Source organism: Sceloporus undulatus, chromosome 1 (genome assembly GCF_019175285.1).
Source record: "Sceloporus undulatus isolate JIND9_A2432 ecotype Alabama chromosome 1, SceUnd_v1.1, whole genome shotgun sequence".
Taxonomy (NCBI): Eukaryota; Metazoa; Chordata; class Lepidosauria; order Squamata; family Phrynosomatidae; genus Sceloporus; species Sceloporus undulatus.
In genome coordinates this window covers 170,764,892-170,777,249 of record NC_056522.1, presented here as the reverse complement: position 1 = coordinate 170,777,249, position 12,358 = coordinate 170,764,892, and the positions used below count along the sequence as shown (strand labels likewise).

Genomic DNA, 12,358 nt, shown 5'->3' with positions numbered 1-12,358 from the left:
ATTACCCTTGGCATTTGTCTGCTCTGGAGACAGCAATTCTTGATTTAATTCAATATACTTTGTAAAAAAAAACCTTTTATTAAACATATTTACAATTCTGGAATTAAAAGTAAACATTTTGAATAGTCTAAAGCACACAAATGTGCATTTTTTTTACATTTCTGATTCTTAGAGCTTTCACATAAGGATTAAACAAGCTGTCCTGAGGGTGCTGTGAACAACTAATGCACAGTCACAACTACCTGATCATGACATGTAAGACCCAATCTATAAAAATTGCAAGAAGTACATACAGGGTGTGCAATGTCTTTTTGGAATGTTAGAAAACATTTGTTTACATCTTAAAATCCTGTCTGTCTTGAAGGCAAGGGAAATAGTTGGCCATTTACTATTATAAAGCACCACAGTTAAAGTTGCATGTTTACAACTCAACTGGCAGAGAGATCGCTAAAGAACCTTTTGCACACAGTGATTCCAGGAGTGATTTCTCAATAGTATCTTCTGCAATGAAGCTATGAAGCATATGTGGCAAATTCATCTGTCTTTCTTGTCAATTCTCATATAAATGAAAGAAAGATACAGGCATGATTCTGTAGGTGGTATACTGATTAATGCATGTCAACTCCCACCCAGCAATCAATCATCAAAGAGGCCTGTACCAACATTAGGCAGTCCAAACACAAACTTGGATCTTTAAAACAAAATGTCTCAGCTGTAGTATCTAGAAAAGAACAGATATCACAAAGTGACATATAAAAACAATAAATATGTCTATTGTAAATTCAGTTTTATGCAAGAAATCAGGTATAAGAAATCAAACAAGTACAGAAATATGTGGGTTATTCAGAGGTACTGTTAGATATGCTAGCTGTGTCTTCTGGAACTGGAAGTACAACTTCTTTCAAATCTTTTAGAAGCTCAATCTGGGCATCCAGTCTCTTCCTTGTATTTAGTAGCTCCTGAATTTTTTCTTCTGTTCCTGTACAAAATAAAACTAATGCTTAATATTAATAGAAAATATTTTTTTGTGTTGTTTACATACAAAAGACTCTGCTGGCATCCTGTATTGCAGTAATGGATTCATAATAAAGAATTATGGTCCCATAAATGCTCCACATTCAGTAGTGCCACATATTCACTGCACTACTGTCACAAATGTAAATTCCCCCCACCCTCCATAATAATCAGCAGCTGCACCAAGCAAAGGAAATCTTTTCAGCTATTGATCAGGGCGCAGCAGGATGATATTGCCAGCCTCCTCCTGCCAGCAAGTAAGGCTGTGACAAACAAAAGCAGTAACTCTTGCAATTTTTCATTGCAGTCTTGCTTGCTGGCAGGAGGGGGCTAAAAACCTCCTCCTTCTGAGCCCTGATCAGTTGCTGAATGGACCTCCAACCACTTGAACCAGTTGATGTTGGCCAGGAGACTTTGCTTAGTGTCAGCTTCGTAACTACGTAGGCGATGTAGGATACTGGCATTCTTTGGTAGACGTTTCTCTAAACATTAGTGACACCCTTCTTTAGAAAAATGAATCAGTAAAGTCAACCAAATTAAAAGTCACCTCAAACCACAATGGTGATGCTAGGATAACTGTCAATTTTTTAAAAAAAAATCATTTGCAAGGAAATTATATTATATTGCACACCAGGGGCAAGGATTATAGAAAGTTAGGAAGGAGCTATGGTAGCAGTGGGGAAAGATTTTTTAAGTTCTTGGATACATTCCCTCAGGAGAAATCCCAAAGTCACATGCCAAGGATCAGTGGGGCCAAAGCCAGTGATATATAGTTACAACCTAAGTAAAATGACCCTATTGGGCAAGTGTCAAAAGGATCCATATTCTGTGTAAGATCAGATAAAAGCAAGTGCCATATAAGCTAGATGTGTTCAGTACATTACCTGAGCGAGTGGCTGCAAGTATATTTTCAAAGAGGCCACAGTCAAAAAGCGATATTACTGTTTCTTCATATTCTGAGGATAGATATTATTATTAACATATTAATGCTTGTGCTACTAGAATGCAATGCAGGGATGAGATTACAGTACATAATTGAACATTAATAATTTCTGTATCTTGGTCTACCTAAAATCTATTATTTTCAAATTTGTTCACATAGATTTTGAGATGTAACTAACTTTGAATTCTTACTGTTAACAGTCTTAAAACTAATAATTCAGAGTTTCATCCCAAAATCTATGTGAACAAATCTGAAAATAACAGATTTTGGGTAACAGCTAGTGTCCCATTTCAGTCCTAACCTGCCTTTCTGATTATACTACTGAAATGCACTGCAAAGATGAGAGTACAGTGCACACTGGAGCAGTAACAGTTTCTGTACCTTAAGGAGGGGGAAATCTAATACATGATATATTTTTAAGACTATGGGGCTGTATATAGATCTCTTTCTTCACCAGATCGGGGCCGTGGCAACCGCACACAGTGGCTCCGATCTGGCCTTTCTGTGGTGCAAAATGGAGCCACAAAAGCAGCTCCTTTCTGCGCCGTGGAAAGGGTGCCACAGCTGCTGGCGCTGCAGCTTTCCTGCACTGCTTTGGCACTACATCATCTGTACACAGTGCCAGAGGAACTCCGTAACTCCACCTGTTGTGTGGTGGGGCACGGCGTCACACTGTCATAAGGACAGAGTCAGGGCGTGCGTCATGTAGGTGGCACACTCCACTCCCCCCATGCCAACCTTGGTCCAGGCCTCAGAGGGAGAGAAGAACCACTGGACCTCATCCCCTTTCCCTCCACCATTCCCTTCTCCTTTTGTGTCGTGTCTTTTAGATTGTAAGCCTGAGGGCAGGGAACCATCTAATTAAAAATAATAATTGTAAGCTGCTCTGAGAGCCATTCGGGCTGAAGGGTGGGGTATAAATACCTAAATAAATAAAATAAATAAAACCTTTGATGCCAGTCTATACAGCCCCTAATTCAGCAAGAAACAGTGCAAAAGAGAAGACTTAAGCCTAAGCACTGTGCCCTGTGAAAAAGACATCCTTGAGAGGCATTTTCTGAAAATGACCTGGACTGAGAGATTTGGTAAGCAGCACATATTGGCCATTTCCATACTTTCTGCAGTACCTGTTTCTGAAGTATTGTCATCCATTAGCTTTTCCTGTGCCAGATGAAGGGTGTCTAACATTTCCTCAAATATTTCATCAAGTAGTCCTGCTTGTTTACACTTTCTTAAAAACTCTATCCTTACTGTTACAAGAGAGAAAGAAATACAACCTTAATAAAAATCACATATTAGCTTAGTTCCTGTTGGCATTACAAAGTTCTTCCTACTCGGTACAATTTGTTTCCAAGACATATACTTCCCAGCTCACAATGGCAAGCAGAGAATGGTAAACAAACAAGGAAGACATGTTCTAAGGAGATCTATGTAAGCAGCCATAAGACTACCACTGAGAACCCTATGTCAGGCTGAATTATCTCTGTAGATTGCAGAACACAATGTCAGACTAGACAGTCCTTAGTCTGGTGGCCAGGATACAAGCTGCAAACACAAAATACAGATCTGCTTGTGGCTGTTTCTTGGGCCTCCCAAACTAATGGGAATCCATATTACAGAGAGAAATACTCAGTTACTAAAACCTTTTATTAAGCCTGTAGACATCCATTAGCTGCCACTTGAGACAAGATAGTAACATGTCTATTCAGAACGAGGCCAGCTACCCAATAATACAAAGAATAATGCTAGAGGAGATCCCAATGGATCTGCATCATAGAATGGGAAGAGACCGCAAGGGCCAACCAGTCCAACCCCTCTGCCATGCAGGAAATCTCAATCAAAGCACCCCCGACAGATAGCCTTAGAGGTCTGTTTAAAGACCTCTAAGGAAGGAGACTCCACCACTCTCTGAGGAAGAAGTGTGTTCCACTGTCGAACAGCCCTTACTGTCAGGAAGTTCCTCCTAATGTTGAGCTGGAATCTCTTTTCCTAGAGCTTGCATTCGTTGCTCCAGGTCCTAGTCTCTGGAGCAGCAGAAAACAAGCTTGCTCCCTCCTCAATATGACATCCCTTCAAGTATTTAAACAGGGCTATCATATCACCCCTTAACCTTCTCTTATCCAGGCTAAACATCCCCAGCTCCCTAAGTCGGTCCTCATAGGACATGGGTTCCAGACCCTTCACCATTTTAGTCGCCCTCCTTTGGAAACACTCCAGTTTCTCAATATCCTTCTTAAATTGTGGTGCCCAGAACTGGACACAATTATCCAGATGGGGCTTGACTAGAGCAGAATAGAGTGGAACTATTACTTCCCTTGATCTAGACACTATACTTCTATTGATGCAGCCTAAAATCGCATTGGCTTCGTTAGCTGCCGCATCACACTGTCACAAAGAGTAACAGGAAATAAACAAATGTGGGGCACAGTGCTTTTTCTAATTATTATTATCAACAACTAAATTTTCACCTTGCCTTTTAAAAGAATTAAAAATAAAAAAGAACATTAAAAAGGAGTAAAAGCATTTTAAAAAAAACCAGTGCACCACCATCTTAAAGATCCTTTCTCTCAAAACCATCAGTTTTTAAAGGCTGTTGGAAGAAAAAAATTGTTCCAAATAAATAAATAAAAATGGCTGCAAATGGAAGAGAGTTCCAGACCTCAAGAGCAGCCAATAATAAGGCCTGAGAAGGTGGAGGGGCAATGGGCATCTACTGAGAATCTCAGAGGCTAAGCAGATTCAGATGGGGAGAAATGGATCTGTCAGGCAACCCAAATCTAAGCTATGAAGGTCACTATGGGTCACACCTTACACTATGAACTGTGTGCTTCTTGCAACCCATGCCAGTTAAAAATCAGATTGCAGGTTTTTGTATCCATTGAAGTTTCTGAACACCTCAAAGCAACCCCATGCAGCATGTATTACAGTAATCCAAACAGGATGTAATAAAGGCATGTGTCACTAAAACACAGACCTCTGGAAGGAGACTATTTTTTACCAAATCTCCCTATCAGGAGTTAGAAATAAAACAATTTCCTTAGAGCTTACTTGCTCATTAGCTTACTTGCTGTTCACCGCTATGATCCTTGGAATAGCGGTATATAAATAAAACAAATTATTATTAATTATTATTAAATTATTAGAGTTCGGTGGAACAATGAAATAGACTTGGGTGTCATCAAGATACTGGTAACACTGAACCCCAAACCTCCAGACAATCTCTGCCAGTGGTTTCATGTAGATGTTAAACAGAATGGAGGACAAAATAGATCCTGAGGAACCTCATAGGCCAGCAACCATAAAGCTGGAATCCCAAGCGGCAGGAGTTCTAACATGACTTTTGGTTTGCCTGGAGCAAAAGGAATGGAGATATCATACCCCCACCCATTTTTGCTTATGAAGGCTATATAGTACACAAGCATACACTAAGTTGTAGTCTCACTGAGTGAACCTACTGGCCCATCTGGCACAGTATAGCATAGCAGACTGACAAAGGCTCCCCAGGAGTTCAGACAGGAATCTTGCCACTAATGCTAGTGAATGAAGCTGGAATAAACTCCTCTTCTCAAGATCAAAGAAAAACACCAAATCTACAGAAAACTTTACCTGCCTCTGTCTCCAGCTGGTGACGAACAGGGCAATCCTATTTGTATCTTCTACTCAGAAGTAAGTCCAACTGTGTTCAACAGAGCTTACTTTTCTGTATGTGGAAACAGGATTGCAGTCTAAGACCGCAGCAAGTATCTGTTCTCCGTTAGCTCAAAAAGCAGATAAAAATGGACCCCAGAACAATACTGGACATAAAGAGGTCTGGAGTTACAATGTCACCATCTGTTCCCTTACTTTCCCTATTAATGGTAAATATCAGACAGTATTTCAAAACTGGTTTCTTTAAATGCTATCTAGCGAGTCCCTCTTATAAGGAAACAAAGCACTGCCAAACCTTAAGGATGCACTTAAAATACATCCCTGCCTATTTGTCAAATGGGTGATCCAGAGGCAGACGCATCACATCTAACAGCAAAGGGATGTCTGTTCTTATGGACAAGTGGGATCCCTAAATAATTTGTATATAAAAGGTGCCCTGACCTTCCAAAAGCTGTAGGATTAAGTGCTGTATCTGCTCAATGTTCTTACGCTGCCAGCAAGTACTGGCAACCAAAGGAATCTTCCAATGTCACTTACCACTTGCCAGAACTGGGAGCTAGGTTGAGGCAGTCAAGCACATCTCATTATTTAAATACTGCTGGCCTTCAACTGCAGTCAGATTGAGAACTGGGGTGAGTTGCAAGGAGCCTACAGCTCCACTGTCTGCTGGTCTATGCTCTCCAATCCCAAATCTATCAGTACCAAAGGTACTTTGAAACTGTAAATGGAATTATTTCTTTGCCACTAAAGGGATCATTGTGGGGGAGGGAATTAGGCACGGAGGACAAGCATCTTCAGGAGCACCTCTTCTGAACCCAAAGGTTCTTTATATGTTGAACAATGAAGTGGACATTCTGTTGAAAACAATGGCCTGTTACAGACTGCCAAAATAAAGCTGCTTCGAGTCTCTTTGGAGGTATGCTATTTAAATAATGCATGGGTCCTAAGAATCCGGAAGCTGCACCAAAGCTTCACTACAGTGCTTAGGAATGGAGTGTGGCTTTGGTGTGACCTCCAGACTCTTAGGACCCATGCATCATTTAAATAGCATACCTCCAAAGAGACTTGAAGCAGTCTGTAACAGGCCAATGTATTGTAAATAAGCCACTTTCAGCACTTGCATCCCTGTTCACAGCTGTAGTGGCAGATTCAAGAGCAGCCCCATCCAGCATAGGCATTTAAATCCCAGACCTACTTTTTTAGCTGGATTGGATGAGGCAGTTAAGATAGAAGATAGAAACAGGGAGTTTAAGATGAAGCAATTTCCTTATCCCAGTCCCTTGCCTTTTCCTATCTGTGTACTATTTGCAAGGTACTTCAGTCATAGTTAAACGCATATTGTTAACATCCATCCCACATTTCTCCTACTTTAGAAGGGCCAAGAAACAGCAACAGAATGGGGCTCAGTTGAGAGGGGTAGAACTTAAGCTTAATGACTCAGGCTGAAAGGCAAGAGACAGAGTCAGTCATTTATTTTCTTTTTCGTATGTCAATGGCTACCATTCATTTCTACAGGGGGAATAATAGTGCTGTAGGGCTACAGTAGGGACAAAATATTTACACAATCTCTAAAAGTGGCTGGTATTGCCATGCTACCACCAACAGGGATACCAAAGACAGAGAACACTGAATTACATATCCCTTTTATAATGGCAAATGCAGAACTGTAGGATAAGGACCTTGCTTCCTTGTTCCTCTGCCCAAAGGACCTGGAAGGTATAGGCACTCATTAAAATATATTGCTACTTTCCTTATAACCCAACAGGGCCTTCCCTTTTACTTTTGAATGGAGCTTTGCATTTGGACAGAATGATGAATTTATCTCTCAGGGCCTAGTGTTTGTCAGATCACAGGATCAGGCTTGGTGAAACATGCTGTACCCTTGCTTGCCTGACAGTGGCCTCAGCAATAAATGGCCATAAGGACTCCTTAGTTGCTCTCTCACTTTTCCCCAACCTCTCTAAGTTTATTTACTCTTCTCACAACTAGGACCCAGGGTGGCAAGCAGATACTATTGCCTTTATCACTGTCTGCTACAATGATAGATTAGAATAACTTTTCAGTGGCTGGCATCCTCTTTGTGGCATAAGCACACATAAGTTTCCCATATGTCTGTGCATATCCATTCTGTGCTGCTGCGGAGATGGATTTCATTCCATCTTGTGCAGCAACCAACACCCATTTTGATGGATTTCAACACTGCTGTTTTCATTTTGCATTTGGCTAGGGGGACCTAACCATATAGTTCTTTGATCCTGCCTGATCCCAGTGGAAAATGGAATGGTTGCACAGAGGGCGGACTTCACTGCCAATATTCTCCCTGAGAGTGTTCACAGCACATTATCATCAGAGTGAAAACTCTGGCTCCTAGGGGAAGCTTCTGGACACAAAAAATGTGACTGAAATTGTGCAAATGTATTTTTCCTCCATATAAAATTATTCAGTGTCTGGCATTCTATTATCAACATCCATAAACATACTTTTTGGGTGCAGGTGGAGTGGTGTCAGGAACACATTTAATTTAATGCTTTCCTGACAGAAGTTGTTTTGAGTTGTTTTAAAGAGAGATGGGATTGATAGCTGATATGGTTGATGCTGATGGTAAACTGTGAGGTTGTGCTGTAAGGGTTAATGAGTCTCTCAAGAGCAAAAATGTCTGTAGAGAAAAAACAGCTGCTTGGAATGTATATAGGAGGGTTCTATCTTGGTAGAGGAGAGAGGCTTGAGTTTTAGGGGGAAAGAAAAAGAAAAGCAGAGCTAATGACCAGTTTTAATAATAAGTTTAATAATTTAATAAGTGATGGATTTAGTTGTATGTGTTTTTAGTTACTGATTAATACAGGCTAAATATATGTGACGATGTGATGATAATACTATGTGATATCAATTCCAAGTGTTATATAACATGTATAGAGGGCAGATGCTGTTTTCATGTTGTTTAATCTAGTGCCGGTGGGAAGGTGTAGATTTTCCGGACAGTAGCCATTATATCATGCTAATGGATATAAAGCGCGGGAACTGGGAGCCAATCACTGACTTACACAATTTTATGGGGAGGGATTTTGCTATGTTTTATAAAAGTGTTTCCATCTTCAGACTTCCCAAAAAGTCATGGACCTGTCTACTAAGATCTTCTTTTCTACAATAAAGCAATTTTTCTTATTTAAAAAGTCTAGAATTTGTCTTTTTGTTATGAAAGAGGGGTTTTAGACATGTTGTACCTGACAGGTGGGGGGGTGTTGGTATTCCTTTCCTCCCTCATGGCCATTCCACACTTTGTGGCAGGACATTTCTGTGATCTTGCCTCATAGAATCACAGAAATGTCTGGCTATGTCCATAGAGCCAGACTCAAAAAGATGTCAAGTCCACTGAGGTTTTTCAGTATGTCAGTTGGAAGGTATATGGTTCAGCCTAGCACAGGTCCACACATGGATGTTTGTTATGCTGAAGAGATTTTAGACTGCAGCCAATATGTAATAACAATGTCATGTTATATTGTCATACAGAAATTAAGAAGCAAATAGCTTCAATATTATTTACCAGTGGACAAGGTAATTAATCTAAGAAAGGAAATTGTTAACTACAGCCATTTCCCCAAAAGTTCATATTGCTAACTGTAACTTTTAGCATATATCAGATGTAACAAGATCCTACCTTTATGTTGGCTAGGCTTTTTCCTGAGGGGTTGTAGGTTCTCTTCTGCAAGTGTTTCTTGATCATTCTATAAAAAGGGTATTTTTAATTGTAAATTTTCAGCACCGATTAAACAATATTTTTCCCAAATGAATTTGCAACTTTAAATTAAATGTCATTTAATTAAACTATTGATTTATTTATTTACTATACCCTATCATTTCCCCAAGAAGCTAAAGAAGTTTTTCTATCATCCCTATTTGAAAAATAAATTAGGTTGAGAGGTAGTGATCACCCATGGTCACTCAGCAAGTTTTGTACATAACTGGGGATTTGATCCTTTATCATGAACTTTAAGAAAATTATTTAACTTCCGGGAAGACTATTGTTGACCCACCACATTCATAACAATTTTATCTTGCTATAAAATGCAAGCTGAATACGCTGTACAAAAATGCTTAATGATGTATCATTAGCCATTTGAAAATATAAGCAAGGGAAAAGCAGTAATTGTGTTGAAGGGGAGATGAACACAGAGAGGCATAAACAGATTCACTGTATATTCTGCCTAAAATTTAAAAGTCCATTGGCAAAATGGCTGGAAGGAAAGCTAAGAAAAGAGAAGGGTCTCAGTATCCCTAGCTTTGGAAAACACTAGAGGTCCAAGTGATGTTGTTCAACAACTCCTGTGAGGCCAGTGTAGGCCCCTGGTTTCCTCTTCTCTGAGTTTCAAACTGGTAAGTGAACATCCAGCTAAACAATGGAGTACATCAGTGCTCACAAGTAGGAAATTAGATGGTGCAGAAAGGGATGGGAACATTCCCAACTACTTAATGACAAAGAGGTAGGGAGGGGAGGATATATGTTACCCTAAAGCAGTAGTCCCCAAACTGTGCTCTTTAATGGATTTTGGACTTCAGTTCCCAGAATGCCAGACTATTGGCCTACATGGCTGAGGCTTCTGGGAGCTGAAGTCCAAAAGCTTTTAAAGGGTACAGTTTGGGGACGACTGTCCCAGAGGAATGCTATGTGTTGGGAAGAGGAAGAGAAAAAAGCTGGTCTAATGTAAAGAAGAACAAAAAAGAAAAAAGAAAGAAAAAAGAAAACAAGGAAAGAATATGTTGAGACAGATTTTCTCAGAGAAAACCCTTGGAGTCATGCTCCAGTTTTGGCAATCAGAAGAGGCTCTGCTCTTCTCCTTGAGGCAACTGCAGATTGAAACCTCTGTGAGTGCTAGAAGTATCTTAAGGCATTTCTGCCTGTTTACCCTCACAGCATCATCTACACAAAACCTGCGTGGAAAAGGGCTGCTCCAAGAAAAGCAAGGAAATCTCCTTCAGCCAGCCCAGGTGCAGAGGTCTAAGTCTACATCCAATACAAAGGAAGCAGCTGTGCCAATGCACTTATTTGTTATCAGACTGAGTTATTTCCAAAGATTCAGCACTCAGCATTTTTGACATCAGATGGAATGTTATATGGTAACAATGCCAATTTTATGGTCAGAAAGGAGCTCAGGACAAAGCACTATTTTGGATACTCTATAGATTCAGAAGTATGCCTCGCAAGACTTGAAATGCCACATGTAAAGTCAGACAGGCCTGATGCTGTAAGGCTGGTACAACCCAGGGCCTTAAAAATGATCTTGGATATGCCTTACTGGAAGACTTTGACACCAAAAAGGCAGCAATTGTTTAGTTCTTCATTACCATTTTTCTTCTAGTAGAGGCAGAGTTCATTAGGATTGCGTTCTTTCCCCTCTTACTGTCTTCATCTAGAAATCAAAGTCAACAGATAAATGATTACACTTCATCATACAATTTGTTCTAGTATTAATTCATTCAACATAAATAAATAACAGGCTAGAACTCCACCAGCTCTTTGGAAGGTGTCATTTAGTTACAGTAATACAAAACTAATACAGCAAGCTAAAATTATATCTTTAAAACTTTATTAAAAGTTTCAGTGGTAAAGAAGCAGTTACCTAGTGAGACTGCTGGAATTTCTGTTCATTATAAAACACACTTCTTCCTTTTTACTTGCAGTACTTAAATTAGCTGTCTGCATATTTTCAAAAGTAGTATAATCTCTTTGCTCACAAGCTTTTTAAAATATCATAATTGTACATTAATAATTTCTAACTATCACTGGCATCTAAATTTTTCCTCCTCCTCTGTACTCCCAAGAGGCCTGTCAAAGAATTACCCAATGCTCTCTTTTCACTAACCCCAAAAAATATTTTAAAAATTCACTGTATTATTTTTACGTACTTGAAACACTCTCTGACATGTGACCAGCACAACTCCATCACCTACCATAAATAATAAGAAAACATAAGAAGAGCCCTGTTGGATCAGACCCCAAAGACCTACCTAGTTTGCCATTCTAGAGAAAAGTATTGCTAAAAGGACTGTTGAAACAACTGTCTTCAAACTATGGAAAATGGGTTCCAGTGTTTCATTCAAAACTGGGAGAAGAAAGTAGAGCAAAGATTCTTGTTTATGGCTCAGGGGGACAGTAACTAGAAACGTTGAGAGAAAGCATAATGTAGAACACAAACTTTACATGCAGTAAGTACCAAGCTCAGGTTTTGACATCTCCAGAAGGAATAGGAAGAACATTTCCCTGAAACTCTGAAAAGCAACTGCCCAGATTGACACTGGATTAGGTGGACTCTTGACTAAATATAAGGCAGCTTAATCAATTTCTAGTATCAGTCTAGTCCTGGACAGTTGGAGCAAACATTTTTCAGAGGACCCGAGTGTACAGGGCGGATTGTATGGGAGAAGGCAACCCTGTAGGCCATAGAGGGCTTTAAAGGTAATAACCAACACTTTGTACTTTGCCCTGGAACTAACTGGCAGCCAGTAGAGTACTTTTAAGATTAGCGTAATGTGATCACTCCTGTATGTACCCATAATGAGTCTGGCTGCCATATTCTGAACCAGCTGCAGCTTCCAGACTTGGTACAAAGGTAGCCCAACATAGAGTGCATTGCAGAAATCCAGCCTTGAGGTTACCAGTGTGTGCACTACCATCTTTAGGTCCTCCAGTTTAGGGGATATAGAGACCACGAAAGTCTTTCAGTCTCCACTTACTGGGAGCAGCAGTAACCTCCAGCA

The 12,358-nt window shown here is 39.9% G+C and overlaps 1 protein-coding gene across 3 annotated transcripts in view; it reads right to left on the bottom strand.

Annotated features, from left to right (window-relative positions):
* Positions 1-57: 57 nt before the first annotated feature.
* The window catches only part of PHF11 (PHD finger protein 11), a 30,729-nt gene continuing 18,428 nt past the window's right edge, over positions 58-12,358 (bottom strand). For all 3 annotated transcript variants that reach the window (XM_042450459.1, XM_042450449.1, XM_042450468.1), the window contains 5 exons: positions 10,946-11,010; positions 9,261-9,327; positions 3,085-3,207; positions 1,899-1,970; positions 58-979 (listed from right to left, as the gene is read on the bottom strand). In XM_042450459.1, the coding sequence (XP_042306393.1) occupies positions 840-979; positions 1,899-1,970; positions 3,085-3,207; positions 9,261-9,327; positions 10,946-11,010 (467 nt within the window). In that variant the 3' untranslated portion in view covers positions 58-839. The remainder of the gene's footprint in view (positions 980-1,898; positions 1,971-3,084; positions 3,208-9,260; positions 9,328-10,945; positions 11,011-12,358) is intronic.